Source organism: Corvus kubaryi, unplaced genomic scaffold (genome assembly GCF_017639235.1).
Source record: "Corvus kubaryi isolate FWS band 111438036 unplaced genomic scaffold, C.kubaryi_AGA036_p1.0 134, whole genome shotgun sequence".
NCBI classification, from domain to species: domain Eukaryota; kingdom Metazoa; phylum Chordata; class Aves; order Passeriformes; family Corvidae; genus Corvus; species Corvus kubaryi.
Window position 1 is genome coordinate 586,700 of NW_024580668.1, and position 21,787 is coordinate 608,486.

Genomic DNA, 21,787 nt, shown 5'->3' on the forward strand with positions numbered 1-21,787 from the left:
TGTGTGTGCCAAGGATCATGGTGTGTGTGCAGGGATTGTGTGTGTGCAGGGATTGTGTGTGTGCCAGGGATCATGGTGTGTGTGCAGGGACCATGGTGTGTGTGCCAGGGATCGTGTGTGTGCAGGGATTGTGTGTGTGCAGGGACCATGGTGTGTGTGCCAGGGATCATGGTGTGTGTGCCAGGGGCCCCAAGGGTGCTGCCCCTCCCTGGGCTGTGCACAGAGGAGCTGGGGATGCTCCGGCCCCTGGGCCCAGCTGTGGTGCCCCGAGATGTGGATGGATTTTGTCCATGTAGGGTGAGGACTGAAGGTTTATGCACTGAATCTGTCAGACTTAAAACAGAAGGTGTCAGGCTCGGCACTGCTTTCCTGAATCATGGCCTCAGCCATGAACAAATAACGTATGTCTAAACCTGCTGTCAACTGCAATGAGCTGAAGCAGAAACTCAGTGCCAGCCAATGGGAGTTGTATTTTTGGCCAGTATATGTGACCATGAAACAGAGCAATAAAGGCTTTAGGTTTTTCCATTCCTTTTTATTTATTTCTGTAGGCTGTAGTAAGGGACCATTGCTTTAAAACCCTTAGACATTTGGACATATTTTACAAGACAGTACAGTTTCAGAATGTCACACATTGATCACAGTTTCATACTACTACATGCATATAAAGACGGATTTTTTTTAATAATTTGTTTTACAGAAACAACTGGAGAGGTCAATAAACTTCAACAAAGAATGACTAAATCAAAGTTACAAAAAATGTAAGACTCTAAGTACATTAGTATATGGCTAATGTCGCTGTAATCACCCCAAAGTGCCAGGGCATTGAAACATTTCTTAAAAGGGAAGAAAACTTCTGCTGGTGCACTGGACAGTGAATTCCAATATAACCGAATGAAGAGATTGTGCAAGACATGCAGGATCTGCTGGGCTATCGGGCACAAGCACTGCCCTTCCTTACAGACATGCTGAACTGGGTTCTCCATTGATTCCCCATTGCGCAGGTTAAAAAACAACCCAGTGCAAGGCAATGGAGAAACCGGTCCTAGTCTGCCCTTTCTGGGTCATAATCAGTTTCAACTTCCAGCTATAAAAGCAATTTGATCTACATGTACCAGCAGAGCCACAGGAAACACATTTTCCAGTTTTTATTTGTTAAGTATCACTTTCTTTTTTAAAAGGACCCCCACAGCTTTCCTATCCTTCAGTGACTATGGATGCTTATGGCTGCCCTTTGCAGATGTCACTGGGAAGCCTTTGCCTGGGCTCAGGGGCCCTGCAGGTCCTGGGCTACTGGAGGAGGGCCCGGGCTGGCCCCCGCCTGTGAAACGCGGGGCAGCGGCGGTGGCAGCGCAGCCCCAGGGGCATCACTGAGCAGCACTCACAGCATGGCCTCGCTAAGGTTTTCTCCCTTTTCGGAAACTGCTTCACTGGCCTGATGAGAGAGCAGGATTCTGCTGCAGGAAGTGGGGGTGTATTTTTTTAATGCTAATCTAGTTGGAAAGAGAGTTTGGTTGGTAGCTGTGGCTGGCCTTTCTGAGTACAGTATCATGGCTTCAAAATTCAAAGTAAAATGGAGGTGCTGCTCCCCCACCCTCCCTCCAAACACACCAGTGGGGAATGGTTGAATGCAAAAGTAATTTTCTGCATTGACCACCAAAAAGCCAGAGAATGGGGGGAAAAATGTTCATCACAAGCCAACAAAACTGACATAAATAAAACAAATCCCAGGGGTTGCAGGAGACAACGTGTGGCTAATGGTATGTGGAGGCAGTAAAGCATAACAGGAAGAAGAGTCACAAATGGCAGAGCTCCTAAATGAAAAACACAGAGTAGAGAAGAACAGATGAATGGTCTTAAATGTAGACTACCAACAGGACCAGAGGTTGTGCCACAATTCAAAGTGACCAGTAGCCCATCTGCCGGTAGTGTCCTCCCAGCTTCAGTAAGTTCCTGGACCGAGGGCTGAGAGCACTGAACTGTGGGGCTGAGGTTGGGACCCTGCTGTAGGGACAGTCACCTGTGAGTTTGGGATGCTGTTTGTGGCATCAAGTCCGCTAAGAGTGAGCTGACATGGAGGGATGCTCAGTCATGTCTGGAATGACTGTCACCCTCTTGCCTGAAGGTTTGCCCCTTTCCCAGGCTTTCACTGACCTGCCTCTGTTTCCCATTCCCTCACCCCACTGGTTTCCAAGTATGTGCTGTGGGCAGACACCTCCAGCCCTGAGGCCATATTAGTTTTCCATTAGCTTTCAGAGATATGGGTCCAAATTCTTTACTGGTCTAAATGGGGCACAGCTCCATTGGCCTCAATGGGCTTTAACTTACAGCAGCAAAGAATTTGGCATTTCATATAAATTCACTCCCTGGCTTTCATGAGGCTCTAGTTTTGAGGGGTCTTTGTACAGAGTTCAGCCTTATTATTAATTTTTGAAGGTAGTGTCACTGCAGTCTTGGAAAGACCCCTTTAAAAATAAAGGTTAATCCTTGTTCAGTCCTACACAGCATCAACAGTATTATTTCTAGTTAAAAGAAAAAAGGAAGGTTTTGCTTTTTCTTCTAAGCCTCTACGACTGAAAACTTCTTGTGCGATGAAGCCAGAATCAAGCAAAGCAAAATTCGGAGTAGTATTTACAGATATGAACACTTGTGGCACCCAACCATTGGTGTCAAAGGACACTTATTGTGGCTTAGGTAACACCAGCAACAAATGGGATACACATTCTGGATGAAGACTTTCAGTTTTCCTAAGGTTTCCTTTGCCTGGCCGAGACAAAGTTTCAGTGCAAGAGCCTAAGTGTGATCAGCATGGGGTGTGAGATGCATGCTGGAAAATAAACCTCTCTTCTTCAAAGGGCTGGGTGGTATTTGGGCTGTTCCTGTCCTGGTGTGGGAGGGCAAAGTTAAGAGTGGTCTGACTAGAAGCTTTCTATGGTTTTGTTGACTATGCTCTAATAAACCTGCTGACACGGAAGGTGCCTTTTGAAGGGATTTATGTGATCACTGATGACAAATATGGCAGCCTATTGCATTAATTGCTTCCTAGAAAAGAAAAATCCCACCCAACTTTAATACCTTCATTTGTGAACTGGTCTTGCTGATAATCACATGCAAAACTAGATCTACTGGTTATTCCTTTCATTTGAGGGATACCTGGACCTTATGAAACACACACCTTTCCAAACGAAACCTCTTTCAGGTTTATTGGCTATTATGGTGGACATGTAAGAAAATCTCACAAAATGAAAGCAAGTGGAACCAAAACTCCATCTTTGGCAAAAGCATGGTCACTTACCAAACTGCTAGGCAGAATCGAAAGGAAATGTCTGTGCAGAGTTAGAGTGGGTCTGAGGCTCTTCATCGTGCTAAACTTCAAGAAGCCATGAGATAGCTTCAGGATGAACATTTATCTCACGGACTTTTATTATTAAATTTCTGTGAATATAGCTGTGGTACAGCTATAAAGGAGCAAGGAAGATCATTAAGTAAGCAGGTACATGGACAGATTTTACCATAACTAAATCAAAATCTGGCCTCTTTCTGAATGTTTATGTTTCTCACTCCTCCATAATTTTTCCTCATTTCCTGATTTTCTCTGGGACCAAAAATAAAAATTCCAAAACCCAGTGGGAAATGAAAGTCTGGACACTTCTGTTTTAATCAAGGAAAAACTTCTCTGAAGGTGCCTGAGCATTGTCAGGTCATTGCCTTGAATAAGAGCCTAAATTTTGATGCTTATCTCAACTCCATCATGTCACTATTAGGACAATTAGATTCAAAACCTGTCTCTTCTTTCTGTTCTCAGCTTAATCGATGTAAATCTGGAGAAACTGCAGCCAGTGGTGTTGGCTGACCTTTCCCCTGCCATCACCGAAGGCAGGGTCTGGCCCGCTCCATGTTTCTCAGCAGGAACATCTCAGTTTCCACAGCCAGTCCCTGGTTAAGTACCACAAACAGGAAAATACGAAAACATGACAACATCAGACAAACCCCATGACCTTTCACAGATGCCCTTCCAGGAGGAATGTTGCAGGTGTTTATCAGAAAAAAAGGAAATAACAACAACAAAAAGGTTGGGGGATCAGCTGTGTAAATGAACACTGAGAGAGCATCTAATATATTATTCTGTAATACAAAAAGAAGAAATCTGACTTGATTGCCCTATTATAAATTTGCTAAAAATACAGATATATATTTATATTTTTATATATATATAATTTTTTTTTAAATCTGAACAGAAAAATAGACTACTCTGGAATGCATGAAAGTCACACGACTTTTCCATACATCAGATACTTATAAAGCCAACACAATGGCAAGCAGGAGGTACAGAGGTAACTAGAACATCTGTACTTTATTCAGGAACTATTTAAAGCCATATTCTCCCCAAATGAACCCAAGGTAGCACTTGTTCTGTCTGATTACCATAAGCAGAAGTGACTGACCAAACATGGAGGAGTTGGGGCTAATTTAGAGCCCCAGGGAAGCCCATCTTGCTCCGGCTGTGCAGGAGGGCACCGGTGCCACATGGCCTCCTTCACTCGACTACTTCACTCAGGAACTGTAGGATTTGCTTTAGAATGAGGTGTTCTGTGGAGCTTACCAACAGAGAGAACGTGGCTTTAGAAACCTTGTCTTTGCAATGAATTTTACATAACCTTGTTATTTACTATAAACTGTACTGGTCATAATTCTGTCAAGACATAAATATACAATAGGTACAAATATTAACAATACATTACAATTTTACAGAAGAAGAATACTGTTTTCCTTAGAAATGTGTATCTTATTAGCTGCAAGGGAAGAAAAGGCTACAGTTTATCACAGCCACAGTTGCCAAACAACCTGACCGCCTCAGATGTGTTTCTCATGACTCGCACAGGCAGATACTCCCCAGCATTTGACACACGGCATGTTCAGGAAGGGAATGTGCGTTCCATGGATTTATTTTCCTCTCTCTTGGTTTTTTTTTTTTTTTCCTTTCTTCTACCTTTTTTTGACTCTCAAACATCTCCGAAAAATGTGGATTTCACAGGAGACTCTTGTTTTGGGTTGGGTTTTTTTTCCATAAGTGTGCTTAGGTGATGTTTTTAAGAAAAGGCACTGAGAAATCTACTGCAAAGTCACTGCTTTGTTCCTCTGTTCAAGGCTAAAACTCAAAGAATCTTTGCCTCCTGGTTAAGAAAACTGCACCCTCTCCTTTCACATATATATATGTATGTTCTATATATATATTTATAGGTATGTATTAAAAATGATGTTGATGGCATAAGATACAAGCAAGTGCAGACATCACACGTCCAGAGAGAGTTCTTTCAGGTATGATGCCTTCTGCAGCAGCAGGTGAGGCTCTGTCAGCTTGCTCGATACTTGGTGCTCAGTAAATTTGCAGACCTGAATGCCCAATATCAGTGATTAAACCACACGCTTTAGCTCGATGCAAGAGATATTCCCTGTTTTCCCCAACTGCTATGAACTTTGGGAAACATGTATTAAACAAACAAAAATTAAATTGTCCTTCTCGGATCTACAGGATTTGGTGAGCATTATGTTTTCAAAGCACTGCTTTTCCTTTGCAGTGAGTACAGACTTAGTCTACCATAGCTTTAGGTTAGAGTAGATTTCCCAGTGCTTACATTATATATATGTGTATTATGCACACACACACATATATAGATACATACTTTGTATTCAGACTTTATTTCATTAAAATAAATTCAACATACTTCCTTTTTAATTGGGCACAAAATGAGAGCTACATCTTCGTACACAAATAAGAAAGAAATGCTCTTCAAGCATATTATATGCTTAATTTTAAATTATTTGCTTTCTATAAGAAATCTATAGGACTTTGGCTATTCAGGCTTAAAAGGTAGATTTTTTAATGATACTTTTGAATTTGGCTTTCAAAAGTGACTCAGTAAAATGCTACTTTAAAGGTAGGACTAAATAGATGACATAAGGTGTGTGTCATGAGCGATCACGCAAGGCAGACAGAGGGCCTTTGGTTACAAGGAGAGTTGCACCAGTTGACTATCAGATAAAAAATGATAGAACTGTTGATTTATACATTTTTGTCAGTGCCATCTATAAACCAAATACATCAATTTGGATGAGAGTGTGGTAAATACTACACTATATGGCTATATTTAAATACGTTCACTTTCGTGACATGTAAAATATGACTTTTTTTTCCACATGAAAGCATCAGCTCTAAAAATATTTAACTTGGAAATCACTATTACTTTATTTTAAAAAATTCCCTGATTTTTCTTCTTTTTACATTTGTGCTGATGGCAGACATGACTGATCACTGAAACATAGAGATTATATTAAAACTGTTCTCTTTAAGATTTCTCGTTGCTGCTCTGTGGCCTCAGAAATCCACAGAATAAATCAGTTTTTAAAGCTTATCTGCTGGAAAGTTACTTTACTTTTTTGTGACGACTCAATCTTAACTAGTATCTCAGCAATACGTCGGTTCCTCTAAGTACACTTGTATTTACTATGGCCAAATCCTAAAGTCCTTCACCAGGCAAAGAGCCCACTCGGAGGAGCGGCGGTTTCGGCTGAAGGAAGGCGGAGTAAAAGCGAACAAACCTCAGGAACTGGCCCTGCGTAAATACCCTGGGGAGTTTCGCCTGCACACGCGGTGCTCTGGGCACCTTCCGCGTCTCTCTTTGCTTGGCACCAGGGCTCTCGCTGCCCTTCGGCTCCTTCCTGAGCTGCTGGCTCAGGTCCCCCCCGGGCCTCGCCCTGCTGGGCCACCGGGGCTGAGCAGAGCAGAGTCACTGCACCGTGGGCACAGCTCTGTGCCAAGGAGACACCTGGCAAAGCCATCCTCACAACCCATGTCAGCTCCTAAAACAGATATGTGCTTATTGCTTTTGTCCGTACATGCTGCATTCACTATTACGGGTTACAGACAGTGCTGCACGGCCGGGACGGACACACGGCTACATTCAGGACTAACCAACACTTGTTGTTTACAATAGGAAGGAACAAAATGCAGTGGACTCGAGTGGCTTCGGGGGGGTCTTCCTCCCACGTGTGCCCCTCTGCTCCCACGTCCCGTGTCTCAGCTTATCCCCGGACCCACTGCCTGCAGATTGCTACACACCCCGGCAGGAACTCAGGGACAGGTCAGGAAACGCTCATTGACAGAGTTATTTACAACTGAGTTTTACAGTAGAAACAGAGAACAACATAAAAGGTTACCATCACAGTTATCACAGGACAAGTTGTGACTTGCTACAAGTGTGTAACAAATCACAGTCACAACAAGAGGCACAAATTAAAGTAGTGCTTGGTTAAAGTGCTTGATTGTTACACTCTGCTATCCTACTCCAGCATTGCAACAACGACAACAAAAAGTCAACGTAAAGTGCTTTTCCCCCCCGAGATTAAAAACCAAAGACAAATTATTTCCTACACAATTTGACATAACTTTATTGAAACAATAATATTTTAAAAACCTAGGCTGGTGGCTGCTAGTTCTGTTCACTTAAAATGGTCAGATTTTTTTTTTTTTCTCCTCTTTTTTTTGTTTCATTTAAAAATGACTGGATGCTATTAAAATGTCAGGCCTGATTCTCCTGCCTCTCGCAGCTGCTTCGTGCCACGGCCCTGCAGGAGCCTCTCCTGCCCGACCTCCTGGCGAGAGGGAGCACAGCCAGGCCTGGGACGGGTCACTAACGAATCCCTCTTTTTGCATATTTATGTAACACTTGCATATCTTTCACTGCGCTGCTTGGGCGCAAAAAGCTTCGCACCAGCCTGCTCCTCTCGTGCGCCACGGGCGAGCCTGGGCTACGCCTGGAGCCGGGCGGGAGGGGAGCCCAGGGCAGCGCCGGAGCCCCGGCACGGGCCGGGCGAGAGCCGCGCTCTCCTTCCAGCCCTGTGCGCCCCGGCACCGGGAGGGGCTCTGGCTGCGATGCCTCGGAGAGTCCTGCTTCTGCACGGCTCCTCCACACCTTCCCAGCGTGGGCCGTGGGCCACCAAGGGCCACGCGCTGGCCCTGGGGCAGGTACCGGCTTTTAGCAGAGGGTAAGTGCAAGTCTCACTATGTCTTAGGGCGTGTTTGGAATTAGATACAAGTGGTGCAACTCACCCTGCTGATATTTCAAAAGAAAACGTCAGGTCCTACAGGATATCAGATTGTTAAACACACAAAGAGCATTTTAAAAATTGGTTTCTCTAGACCATTATTTGTTTCAAATGCTTTTCACTTGGATTTTCCAATAACGCAAGTGTTCCCTGTTACCTTTAGACATAATATCCATCAGAAAAAGCTGTAGATGGGGAACAGCTGCCCTGAAGCAGTGAGCATTGTTTTTGAAAGCTTTATACCAACCCCAGCAATTTATTCCAGAGTTCAAATCTGGCTGCCTTGGCATCCTTTATGGAACTAATGCAAATCAGATGTTAATATTTCCAAAAGGAGCTCTAGCGTTCAAGGGGAATGGATGGGTATTTGGTCACATTGGCTTCACTGGACAACATGAAAGGAGATCAATGTGTGATCATGATTTGCAATCATTTTTTTGACTGATGTGGGCAATGTCTTTAGAGTTGTTTCAGAGAAGGACATTTTCACAAACCCACACTGGACCTCCCCCAGACTTTTAGAAACAGGTGGCTTGTTTCAGCCAAGTTCATGCCATGCAGAAGCTCTTTTGTTTGTGTTGACTGTGAAGATATTCCTTTAAACTCTCAGTAAATTCTTTCAGACCCCACCTCAGATGCTTTGATCATGTGTGTTAGCATGTCCTCCACTGCCTGGTAATACATGGACTTCTGGGGAAATGTGATTTTCTAGTCTGACAGTCTCCTGATTGCCCTGGGTTCTTCCAGTGATACCTTCCATAGAGTAAATGCAGTTCTGCCCTATCAGCTTAGGGGAGGTGGGTAAAGCAGCAGCTTCTAGATGGTTCTTCTCTGTTCTATAAACATGGTCCTTTTGCTTTAGATAGCCACTGTTTGCAACATTGTACTTGGGACTCACATTTCCAGGTGGACTTGAATCATACATCAGCTGACCTTCATCATCAGTGTCAGCATCTATATATTTGTGTATACCAGCATCATGGAAGTTGAAAGCTATGGCTGCCTGCGGCTCCGGTGACTTTGGGGGGGTTCTTGCACTCGCAGTTGTGTAGATCGAGGTTTCTGGGCTCATGAGAGACCTGTCAGAGAATAAGGAACTATCTGTGGCAGCAGCAGCAGCTCCCTGGCTCTTGAGAGGGTCTGGATATGTTCTCAGTACATTTGATGCTGGTACTAATGTGCTGGTGTCCTCTTCCATGAAGTTAACTTTCAGAGATCTTAGTTTTAAAGGGTTACTGGCCTTTATGGAGCTTTTGGGACTTTCAATGAAAAAAGCAGAACGGTGGCTGCTTTCGGAGCTTGGGTTCATTTCCACGTACCTGGCACTGCTCCCCTCTGGCCTGCTCTGCTCCTGAATGACGTTAATGCCGCCCTTGCAGGGCAGGGCAGTGAGCGGGCTGTGCGAGAACCGCCCGGAGTCAGGGAACTCGGCGGCGCAGCTTATGAAGCTGTCGATGCTGGACATGCTCCTCATGTCAATGATCCCATCAGTGCGAGTTGCCAGCAGGGGCACCATAGGGCCAGGAAGGGTTTCCATTTCCAGCTCTTCCTTTTGCTTTCCCGATTGACTCGACTCTTTAGTGTTAAGGTTTGGCTGCGATTGAGTCTTTGCCATTTTGTTGTACATGTCCTCAAGCTGTTGGACATTCAGGTGCTGGGGACTTGAAGATGACCTGGCTTTTTCTGGGGACCCTTGTTCCTTAGTTTCAAAAGATTTACTAGAACTAGTTTCAGAGAGTGTTCTCTTGGTCCATTTCCATTTGCTTGGAGATAAATGATTGTCCTGAACTTTATCCTTTTTGGCTATGCTTTCTCCATTCTTTTCAACCACGATGTCCATCAGTTCTATGCTACGGGCAAACGCATCCTTCATGTTCATGGAAACAATACTGCCATTCCTTTTTGCTCTTTCAAGAGCTTCCCTGCGCTTAATGGCTTTCTCCTGCCTCTTCTGCTCTTTGTAAAACTCGGAGAAGTTATTGACAATAATTGGGATGGGAAGAGCTATCACCAGCACACCAGCAATGCAGCACAGTCCTCCTACTATTTTACCCAAAAGAGTTTTGGGGTAAATGTCTCCATAGCCTACTGTTGTCATGGTGATTGTTGCCCACCAGAAAGAAGCTGGGATGCTCTTGAATTTTGTATCATCCTCATCTTTTTCTGCAAAAAACACTAAACTGGAGAAGATCATAATGCCCATAGCCAAAAACAAGATGAGTAATCCAAGTTCATTGTAACTCCTCCTCAATGTAAATCCCAAGGACTGTAAACCCGTTGAGTGCCGGGCGAGCTTTAGAATCCGGAGTATCCTCATAATCCGAAATATTTGGACCACTCTTCGTACATTTTGGAACTGAAGTACACTTTTATTGGATTCTGTGAGGAAGATAGTAACATAGTAGGGTAAGATAGCCAGCAAATCTATAGCATTCAGTGGGCCTTTGAAAAACTTCCATTTCTTAGGCGAGGAGAGGAACCGCAGGAGGTATTCCATTGTAAACCACGCAATGCACACCGCTTCCACATGGGCGAGCTGGGGGTTATCTGTGGTCTGCCCAAATTCATCCACGCCTTGTAGTTCAGGAAGTGTATTAAGGGACAAGGCAATTGTAGATAGTACAATAAACATGATGGAAATGATTGCCAAAATCTGGAAAGGAAAGAGAAAACAGTGAGTTAATCTCGGAATACACTACACTGTCTTTCGCTGCTGTTAACACATGGCTGTATTTTCACTCACATGTTGCAAGACCCATTTTGCTCAGTACACAGAAGTTGGATAATCAATGCATCCTGAGCTGAGTTTATTTTGGAAGCTGCTTTAGTTATGGGAGATGCCTAAAGGAGATAAAGCATCTACTTCAACTTCTGTGCTTTCATCTCCCTGTAGTCAAGGAACACGTAAGAACAGCTAGGATGCCAGGAGGGCTGTGAAGCAGTTCACAGCAGGAGCTTTTGATTAACTACTAATTAGGTGCCCAACAAGGCCCATCTGGACAACAGGCTCTGAAATTTAAGCACGAAGGAATGCAATTGTGAATACATGATTCGATCATAGCGATGTTCTCCATTTAATGAATGGTTACTGCTGTAGTTTGGGGTGCTGATGGCTAATTACAGAGATGTGTGTACAATTCTACTACATAAGCATAGAAATAATTCACTCTTGTTCAGTGACTCAACTCTAATTTGAAACTTGATGGTTGTGAAAAACATGAAAACTTCACCAAGCTTTCTAAGCCGTTTTGAGTTTTCCGGAGGAGAGAGCAAGCGTCTGAGCAAACCAAATTGGACAACACTGAGACAGCCAAGGCAGGGCAGGCCCAGCCACTGGAGACCTCACACATTGTCAGAAACCAGCTGAAGAGTGCAATGAGAGGAGGAAACAGTGCTCTGCAGTGAGCAGCCTCTCTAAACCCCAAGTAAATCTGATCAGAGTCTGGGCAACCAACTCTGCAGTGTGCAGTGCTGCATTAGTGTTTGCAGCTTTCCAGTGGCATAGGCAGGCTGTCCTTTTGTGCCTGTTTTATATAGACATTAATGCTGTACGTTCCAGTTTTCCCTAATTACATCTCCTTGTAAAGCCATTGTAGGGAGGTTTTGGAGCTGACCAAAAATTTGAACACTATTTTTTTCTACTAGTGAATTATTTTTCTAGTTTATTAATTGGTGGGATTATATCTAGTTTCTTAGGTAACTGCCAAAAGACAATAATGATTTCAAAACACACACACACACGTGACTAACATTTAGTCTTCACTTCAGTGTAAGTTGGTCTCTCACATTCACTTTTCTCCTGCTTGATAGAAAAGCAGCCTGAAAGTGATTGCAATGTATGTGCCTGACGACCAGATACACAACATTATGCAATGAATTATAAAATGTGTGACAAAAGTTCTGCATCCCAAATTGCAAATCTGATGCACTCCTTCCTTGACAATATAATTAGAATTTAGGTTTCCTCATAGTGACCTTTCTCAGCCAGCTTTACACCACCAGAATATCCAGTTACCACCTGAGGCACTGGAGAAAGAAATTCTTGATGGATTTATTTTCAGCCAAATGCAGCACTGACATCCCAACAGTCAGGAAATACCAGACTTCTGAACATTTATCCCCAAACAGAGAGTTGATGCAGTGGAACAACTCTTGTAGGAGAAACATGCAAGTCCAACACTGTGGTCTTCTCAAGAAGGACCTCACCTCCATAGCTGAAAGGCAAGGCTGGAAGCTTCGCTTGAATTAAGTTCATATAGTAAACTTAGGCTATGGTTTTAGGAGAAAAGTCCATATACCTTAAACCTCCCCAAATGTAAGGCAGGAATTTCAATTTTTCAAAGTCTGATTTCAACAAGTGTTTTAAAATCCACTTGCTGTTAAGAAAATCCCTTCCAAATCAATTTTATAACATATACATATATAAAACATACATATATATATGTTTACCTTTTAACTCACTAAAATGCACTGTGTAAATGTGATTTGCACATGACACTGCAGAACTAGTAATTTAATCTGAAGAATGAGATTTTACTAGAAACAGAAATGAACTCCACCAAACGCTGTTTTCATTGTGTAAATTGGATTAAGTGGAAGTGGTGCTTGGTGTAATTAGCCTCCTATGCAATGCTCTAGCACAGGAATTTTAGAATAGCCTCACTTGCAGTTACTAAATTGTTGTTCCAAGGAAAAATGCTGTGAAGACTCCTTTTCCTTTTTAAACAGGCTGAGTAAAAGGTTTGTTATTTGCTCTGCCGTGCACCCTCCCATGAACCTTCTGCCTCCTTGCTATCTTCTTCCCTAAGTTTGCTGCTGAAATACAAACAATCCCGTAAGAACTTGTGCAATGGGGGTTTGCCTCATTGAGAGGCTTCTCAGGTCAATGAGCCAAAGAAGCTCTGGGAAAAACCTGAGCGATGCAAAACTGTAGGAAGAACCATGGGATGAAGAGGAGCAGAGAGGGACACAGGGAAAAGGCTTGAATCTTCAAACTCAAGAGAATAAAATATAAGTCAAGTGCCTCATGGTGAAGTGTGGGGAAATTTGGATGTTAATTGCTTCTGTGTGGTAGCTTGTTTCAAAAGACCATCTCTGGGAGACCAGGCACTACCCCTGAGAAGCAGAGAGCCTGATTTGCTTTCCTAGAAGGCTCTTTTGGTGGTTTTGCTGTCATTTCTTTGCTTACAACCCACCATTTCTGAAGGTGTTTGTGATGTTTGCAATGGTAATTTCAATTAGTTTTGCTTGGCTTTATCTCTGCCCACTATACACAGAAGGGCTTATTTGTAGGCTTAGATGTATGTACCTGTTGGGTTTTATCTCCTTCACTTTCAGTGTGAATATTAACACTCCATCTTTATTCAGTGAATGGCATCCAGCAGCAGTAATTGGTGTCAAACCTTCTGTTTCCTTTGATATACCTTCCTGCTTTGAAGATCAAGGCAACGCCAGATGAATATAAATAAATAAACTGGGAGATCTAAGGGTAAGATTTGATTTTGGTTTAGGAGATATAGCCATGAAGCTAAGCAATAAACAGAGACAGACATTTATCATTTCTCCCACAAGTTGCAGCAAGATGTCACTTGTGTTCCCAAGATACAGATTTTCCCCCTTACTCGTCTACTGCAACCATATCTTTGGGAATCTTCTCAGGCTAAGAAAAACTTCTAAATGTAAGTTGTTTGTCCTCAGGTATTCAAGGCACTTTTTAACTGGAAAGTACATAAAACTGAGATGGAATGTCTCCAGCTGGGTTTAGAAGATCCTTCTCCTTCTGTAAGAGATACCTTGTCCTGGTAGCGTCCACCATCCACTAAAAGCCACCCAAGGAGCAGTTGTGCACAGAAAACTGGATCCAGCTGCTGCTGTCAGGCATTAGCACTGTTCAGTTGCACAGGGCTCTGTCCCAAAGTATTTACAGTCTGGGATTTCAGATTATAGAAATCACCATCTGTCTCTCTAATAAGGTTTCCCATCTTGGCTGTACTGAACCTCTCGCTTGGCAGCTCTTGTATTTTCCACTGTCAGTAATGAGAGACAGAAAGCTGAAGAGAAGATGTTTACACTCCCAGGGAGGCCTCTAGGGAAGCTCTGCATCACAGACAGCCTTTTCATTCCATTCCTTTCCTCCTCCCTTTACTCTTCCAGGTTCACTTCTCTTTAAAAAAAAGCCAATGGGACCAATTTGGACTTGAGCAGAAACAATCCCTCTGCAGTGCATGAGGTTCCAGCTCTTACAAAACTGGAAATCCTTTTTCCAGTCACTGGAAAAAAGCACCTGCAGTCCCTGTTCCAGAGCACCGACCCCAAATCGCGCTGCTTCTCCAGCTTCTCACAGCTGCATGAAATGGAAGGAAGCATGGGAGAGAGCCTCCTCCTGTGGCACTAATCTCCATGATTCCTTAAAAGGCGTGAAACATGGCCTTGTGCTCTTGAGAACTTTGGATGGGCAATCAAAGAGCTGAGGTTGAACAGGCTCAGGGACAGAAATGTCCCTAGAGCTCAGACTTGGACTGGCAGAAGGAACAGGGAAGGGAAAGTTCAGCATCAGAGGCCTATTAGATTTTGTGAGTGCTGCTGAAATGTCCGTGTTCCTGCTTGTAGAGCAAGCTGCAGGTCTGGCTGCTGGCCTATCTGGCATATGTGGGCTGGTTATTGGGATCAGGGAAGGCACCTCCAGCATCCCTTCAAGAGCATCCAGAGCTTCTGACTTGGATGCCCATGTTTGTGTAGGTCCTATAAAATGCCTAAATAAAACTGGAGAAACTTGCAGCCTAAAATTCGGAAGCATAGGAAAACATCTGGAGTCATAAATAGCTAAAATGAGTGACGTGAGGACACATTTGTGACACAGGCAGGAGTCCCTGTATTGTGGAGCCACAGCTATGACAACTGTTCTCCACTGTTCTCACGTTGGCTCCATGGGAGCTGAAGACAGGAGCCCTGACAGACCAGGTCATACTGGGCAGGCATCCTCAGCAGAGCAGCGCAGACACTCCTTCAGCTGCTCGTAAAGCTGACAGTGTTTAAGACTGGCTTTTCCCTGCACAACTTTCAGACCAACTTTCAGACAGCTTGCACGAGAGAAGCTCTGCAGTCCCCTTCCTCCTTCCTTCTGTATTTACTCTTGCATTTCACCTGTAGCAATACATCACAAAGTGTGAAAATCCCCTCAGGGGCTTTACGAGGTTACTTGCAGAATGTAGTGGAAGGGCTCCGAATGATGGCCCTGGCTTGTGGCACAAGTCTCAGTATGTATGGGCAGGATTTCAGGAAAAAACTTCTCCACTAAATCAGCTGTTTCACAAAGATTTTTGTAGAGTGAATCTCTGGATTGCTGCTACGGTTCCTTTGTGGAAGCTAATAACCCAAGGATAGGCAGGGCAGGGTTTTGGATGAATTTAAAGCAGTTGCCTCGAAGTGATTAGAATGATTGTACATACATGCTGGTTATTACACATGCAAATGAGACAAGCAAGCTGATTTTGGGAGCAAGTGTAGCCAGTTTGTGCAACTGCTGTTTCCTGAGGCAAGATGGATGTGCCATGCTTGCCAGCCTTTAATCACTACTTCCTCCAAAATCCCCCCCAAAACTAGGCAGCCCACCTCTGCCTGGCACCTTTCAGGAAATAACCACCTGCCCAGGGCCTGATCCTGCTTGCTGGGTGAGACTGGTCCCAGAGATTCGTCCTTTGTGATGGCAAGGTCTATGCTCATCCCTGGGGGAAGAGGGCTCCTGCCTGCTCAGAAGTTCTTCATCTCTCTCTTCGGCAGCAGCAGTTTGTGAGTTCACCCCACAGTGGCACAGAGAGGGGTGAATTTTATGTAGCAGGGACTAACCCAGCATTGAGGTTTGGTGATACTTATTGCTTGGTTATTTTCTTTACGCTGCTAAAGACCCTAACTGAGATAAAGGCATGAGACAGGAGACTTTCAAGGCCATTAAAATTTATGAGAACTGGCTGTCCCAATCCCATAGATGGCTCTAAAATCTCAGGGTAAGCATCCGAGATCTCTCTGCTCGTGGCAACATGCCCTATACTTTTTCTGTCTTCATACTCAGTAATGAAGCTGATATAGCAAGGAGAAGGGGTGGTGTGTGGGAGAGAGTAGGAGGGTGTTTGAATATAGATTTGATATTCTTGGAAATACGATGAGGAAATTGTTATGTAATCAAGAAGTTCAATAATGGTTTTGTCTAATGCGCTTTTTTAGCTCCATCAAGGCCTGCAGAATAAATCTGGCATCAGGACCAGGTTTCATTCATATGCTCCATTTACTAAGGGTTTTTTCCTGCAGCCCCTCTGCTTTCCCAAGCTACAATACACTTTGAGTCAGACTGTCCAGCTCCATCCTGCCACGCCTATGCCAGCCTCTGTCTCCCCAGGCTCTGAGAAACAGAGAGCACAGTGTATTTTGAGCGATACCCCACGTGCTGCACAGTGCAGAAACAGATGGAGAGTTCCTTAATCTCCTCCCCACTTGATTCTGCACAGGAATAACATCTCCTGCTCACAGCAGCTATACATGTCTGTGGTATTTATTGACAGGGGCTTGTTTTAGGAAACATCTCTTCACTAAAAAATGCCTATTTATTCATAAACTGAAAGAATTTGCAGAACACAGTCACTTCTGATGTCAAGATTATGACCACTGGGCTTGCAGGATGTTTTTTCTAGAATATGGTGAGGCCATAATGAAAGGCAACGCTTCTTGCATCATGGCAAGTTGAGGCCAAAGTGGGGGATATGGCTGCAAGGGAAGTACAGAGAACCTTTAATCCGCTTTTTTTTACGTGGAAGGATGTTAAGATGTAACGTAAGACCTTGAATCTCCAAAACCCTTAAGTCCCACTGATTCCTGTGGAGCATAAACCTCTGCTTCTCCCTGACCTGGCACTTTACATGTCACTTCTGGGTGCTGCCCCAACGGAGTCCTTGGGAACCCTCTGCTCCAGGAACTCTGTGCTCTGGAGAGGCCCCTGCACGCACCAGCTCACCTCCCTGTGGTGCCTGCACAGTCTGTAAGAAGGCAAACTCCTACACTCCTCTGCAAGCACTACTGCACAGGATAACATTAATAGAAACAAAATCAAGATAAAGCCACTTATATTTTGCTTTGGAAACATGAGAGATCTTAATTTTGACATTTGCCTGGAAAAGCCAAGTTTGAATAATGGTTAATTATTTGATTTCAGTTATAGCTGTAGTAAGTTTATCTGTTAAGAAAGTCTATTTAGTTTAAAAGAGGATACAATACTTCTGCTGATTCTATGTCAATGGTTCATTTGCCTACAGGCACCCAGAGAGCTGCAGCTACAACTGCTGCTGACTAAGCTATAGTGGGCAGAAAGTTGCCTTCGGGCATAGCTGGCTGTAAACTCTTTAATACTCTTAAGAACATGTTTAGTTGTCAGAGAGCTATCAAACCCCATTAAATGATAAATGGTGTCAGTCTTCTTTCAGAGCAAAGCCCAGATGCAAATGGTGTGCTGGAGAAGAAAATGATAGATGAATGAAAATACTGAAAAGGCAAACTTGAAAGACATACACTGCCTTTAGACATCAGTGCAGTGACAGTTCTCAGGAGAGGATGAGAAGGAAGCATCTGTCCTATTTCTGCTGCTGCTAGCATGGGGGAAATCAAAAAAGAAAACAAATGAATGGCACATGGAAGCTGAAGTTTCCCATTTTTCTCCTGGCCTTGCCTCGTGCCTGGGATGATGCAATCCCAGCAAGCAGCACTACTGGGAGACACCCAGCTCTGACAGCCCTGGGCAGACCCAAACCACCTGTGTGTCCTCCCTGCACATCCACACAGACAAACCTTGCTTCCATCCTCGAGCCTGAGCTGGGATCTCCCCAGAGAGTGCCGTTACCATCAACCCCCTTTCCCACCCTCTTGCTGACTCTCCTGTCTTCATCTTGCTTACACATTCCCACACTTTGTGCCACGCAAAATTCTACTCTTGAGCACAGAGGTTGGGATGGCAGTGTGGTATTGCTCAGCCTGGCCTTTCCGTGTAAGACAACTAAAGACACAGACCCGGACGGTGACTCTCCCACACACAGAACATCCCACCTGCTCTGCGTCTCCGCACGGCAGCTGTTCCTGGGGCCAGGCTCCAGACCCCTGCCCAGCCAGAACCTTCCCCCCTAGAGTGGGGCTCCCCTCTCGGCTGCATCTCCCATTCCCACCATCTGTCTTGCATTCAAGCAGACAGAGGTTTGGACTCAGAAAAAGCAAAAAAAATAAAGCAAAAAAAAGACTGCCTTCCACCTCAGCGCTGGTGAGTGCTTGGGAACAGCTCTTCAAGATGCCTACGGGATTTTACCCTGCACGAGGGACAGACGATGCTCGTGATCGACTCCCACCATGCAAAGCAGTCTGCTCAGCCTCAGACACTATTTATAGGGGATGCTGAGCTCAAAGTGTTGGTGTTTGCAGGAGTAGTTGTGGGAGGTTTTTTTTTTAATGGTTAAATTCAATCAGGAATGTGCCAAGATAGCATGAAATCAACTAAATGTAATTAAGCAAAAACTATTAACTTGATTGCTAAACCAGTCTTCTTCTCATGAATATGCATGAGAATAATTGATATTAATTCTTTTCAAATCTGAGGCACATTAGTCCTGCATATTGTAGTGTAGAATTTTTTGGAAGACTAAACCAGTTCTACTGCTGCTTTCTCACCAAAAGGCATAATTAGTCTTGCTGCAGGGAGATTTACCGAGTCATTGATACCATCCTGAGTTGCCACATAGAGAGGAAATTAGAACAGAGCTCAAGTGATGTTTTGTCTGCAAAAAAAACAATGACCTGTTTAACATTTCTTCCAGAAATGCGTTAGGAAAAGTAGCAAATCCATCTACCAGCATCAGCCACACTAATGACGTTTTGAAGAGGCAGGGAAGCCTGCAGGAACAGTAAATCCCTACAGACAGAAAGGCAGGGGCAATACCCTCTGCCCGTTTGATGTGCCTGATACCAGCATGGTCCTGTTAGCTGGGTGTCCAGCTGTCCCCAGGCTGTTCCCGAGGGCTGACTTCATCTCCCTGGGGCTGCTGCTGCCCCTGGGCTCCTGCTGCAGCTCGTGGGGGCTTCTCCATTGGGTTTCAGAGGGCATTTTTTTTTTAACTGATGCCTGGAATAAGGGCATAAAATTTAGGCTGAGACATTTCTGCTGCCTCATAAGCTCTCCTTGGGGTGCAGCCTCTGACCAGGGTTTGCCTGGACACTCTCAGCCTGATGTAAGAGGAGCTTTGGTGGCATCTCTTGCACTGATGGGAAAACCTCGGACTCACAAGGGATTACAGCTGTTAATAGTTTATTCATTGCAAGTACCCTGCAAAGAAATTGAATACTAACATTCTTCTTTTTTTTAAAAGATGCTTATGAAGCTCCTGCAGGTGGTGGGAAACAGACTTGCAGGATCACTCCAAGCACTCAGTTCTTAGTTCTTTATTCTGCTAAAACCTTTTGCTTCCCTGTCAGCTTCTTGGCTCTCCATCATGCCCACACGCGTCCTCCTGTCTGGCAGGCAGACCTTGTGTCAGACAGAGGACTTTGATGCAGGGACACATCCACACATGAATCCACCTTCCCAAGCCAGGGTTCCCAAGGCTTTTCTCTACAGAGCATGGAACCCTTGCTGACAGCTTTGGCACAAAGTGAATGAAGGGTTTTAAACTCAAGCACAGATGGTTCTTCCCTTTATAAGCACTAAACACTGGATTAGATATCACATATTTAATAAATAGCAACAACTGTATATAAACTGTTTACAAAAGCAGCTAAAAGCTAATCCTTGGCCTCTAATCATTCATATTAGCACGGGGCCATAGCAAGTGGTAAGTAGAGCCAGTGGACAGCAAATCTGTGTGAACATAAAAGAAAAGAGAGCTCTACATCAGCAGTTCAATAAGAGAGTTTGATCTTGCCTCACTATGAAAGTTTTGATGTATTCCAGCTATAAATACAGAGGATGAAACAGAACTGTGAAGATGTGTACTTGGTTCTTTGTTGGGTGCCTTTTCTTTTTCATTCTTTTTTTCTCTTTTTCTGTTTGTTTGTTTATTGTTGTGTTGGTTTTGAGCTTTTTTTAAACTCAATTTGAGCTCAGAAAATGCTCGAATTTGAAGTGATCGCTGACAGTCTGCGAATATTCACTCCATGCTTGCTAACTTCTGGACATGGCCACGAAAACAAACCTTTCCAAAGCAGAAGGGATAAACACCTGCTTGGACAGCCCTTGGCTTTCCCATAGCCTTGCCAGCCCTCACCACAGCCTTTCCTAGGTCCCTGCATCCCAGCGTGCTCCCAACAGGCACCGCACAGCCTGGGCAGCAGCAGCACCTGCCTCACGCAGAGCAGCCCCCTCCTGCTCTCATTCCCCTGAAAAGTGCATTTACAGAAGAAAAAGAAACACAAAACCCCACTGGCCATTTCGATAGGGAGCAGAGCTGGGGTTTGTTTTGTTTCTTGGTGGGGGTCTGCTGTTTGATTTTTAGTGGTTGGCTTACTGATATTTTGCACTTACCCCTAATAAAAGTCACCTGAAATTGTTTGGAAAATGAAGGTGTGCTGCCTTCCAGTGAAGGTTTACTGAAGAGAGGCGAGGGGAAGAGAAAGGTTCCCTATAAATGGCAGCTGAACAGTGCCAGGTGGTACATCCTATTTTAATCCAAGTGGAGAATAGTGAGGAGCAGCACTGAAGATTAAGGGAAATGATACACCGCACTGTGTTTTAGTGCATTTTTCAGTTACCTTTTTTTTTTTAATTTGGGGTTTCTGTGTTAATATAGGATGGTGCCACACTATACACTGGGTGGCAGAAATTAATCTTGTCATGAATGTACTTCTCTGAAGGGCTGAGCCTTCCTGAGCCCTTAATTTGAGCTGATTGGACTGTCTCATTATCATAGCAGCAGATTTTGGAATAGCAAAGTTGAACCTTACTTGAACTTGTTGGCTACATTAGCACTGTTTTTCTTTCTCACCCCCACCTCCATCCATGAATAATAATACCCAGTACCCCCTTTTTAAAAATCCTACCAACTGTCCTAGTAACTGTTGGCCAAACAAACACACACTAACATGGCATGCTGGGGGAGAAGCACATTGAAGAGCCTGAGTTTTGTTTGGCCAGGACAGAAGCTGTCATTCCAGGGAAACGTGCAGTTTTGATGTCCTGGGAAACTTGGGATCTTCTGTCAGGCACATGGTCCTGCTACCTCACACATCGAGCACACCGTGAGTGAAACAGCTTTGGGGTTTGCAAAATACACACGGCGTGTGGCCTGGGGCCAGGTCACTTCTGGTTTGTGTTTCTGGTCTGAAATGTCATTGCAGTTCAGCTGGACACTCCTCGCCTGGACTCATTTTCCTCTCAGAGCAGGGCTCTGCCTGACTCATCCTGCTGTGGTTCCAGGTCACTGCAGGGAAGCAGCTCAAGCATGGTCTGGATGTTTCAATTCAGGCTCTGCTTGGCCAGCAGAAAATACCCCGTTCCCTTGAACACCCCCAGGCTGGGACACGTCCAAGTCCCAGTCCCTGCAGAGCTGTCCCATCCACCTGCAGGAGCTGTGGGCACAGAGGCCGTGACCCGGGAGAGACCCTGCCCTGCAGCCCAAGGTCAGGCTCAGCCTCCCCACGTTCCTCCAGCCGCTGTGTAAAG

The 21,787-nt window shown here is 44.4% G+C and overlaps 1 protein-coding gene across 1 annotated transcript in view; it reads right to left on the reverse strand.

Moving 5' to 3' along the window:
• Positions 1-514: 514 nt before the first annotated feature.
• Positions 515-21,787, reverse strand: part of KCNB1 (potassium voltage-gated channel subfamily B member 1) — a 115,134-nt gene continuing 93,861 nt past the window's right edge. The window contains exon 3 of the mRNA XM_042044629.1: positions 515-10,759. Within this exon, the coding sequence (XP_041900563.1) occupies positions 8,738-10,759 (2,022 nt within the window). The 3' untranslated portion in view covers positions 515-8,737. The remainder of the gene's footprint in view (positions 10,760-21,787) is intronic.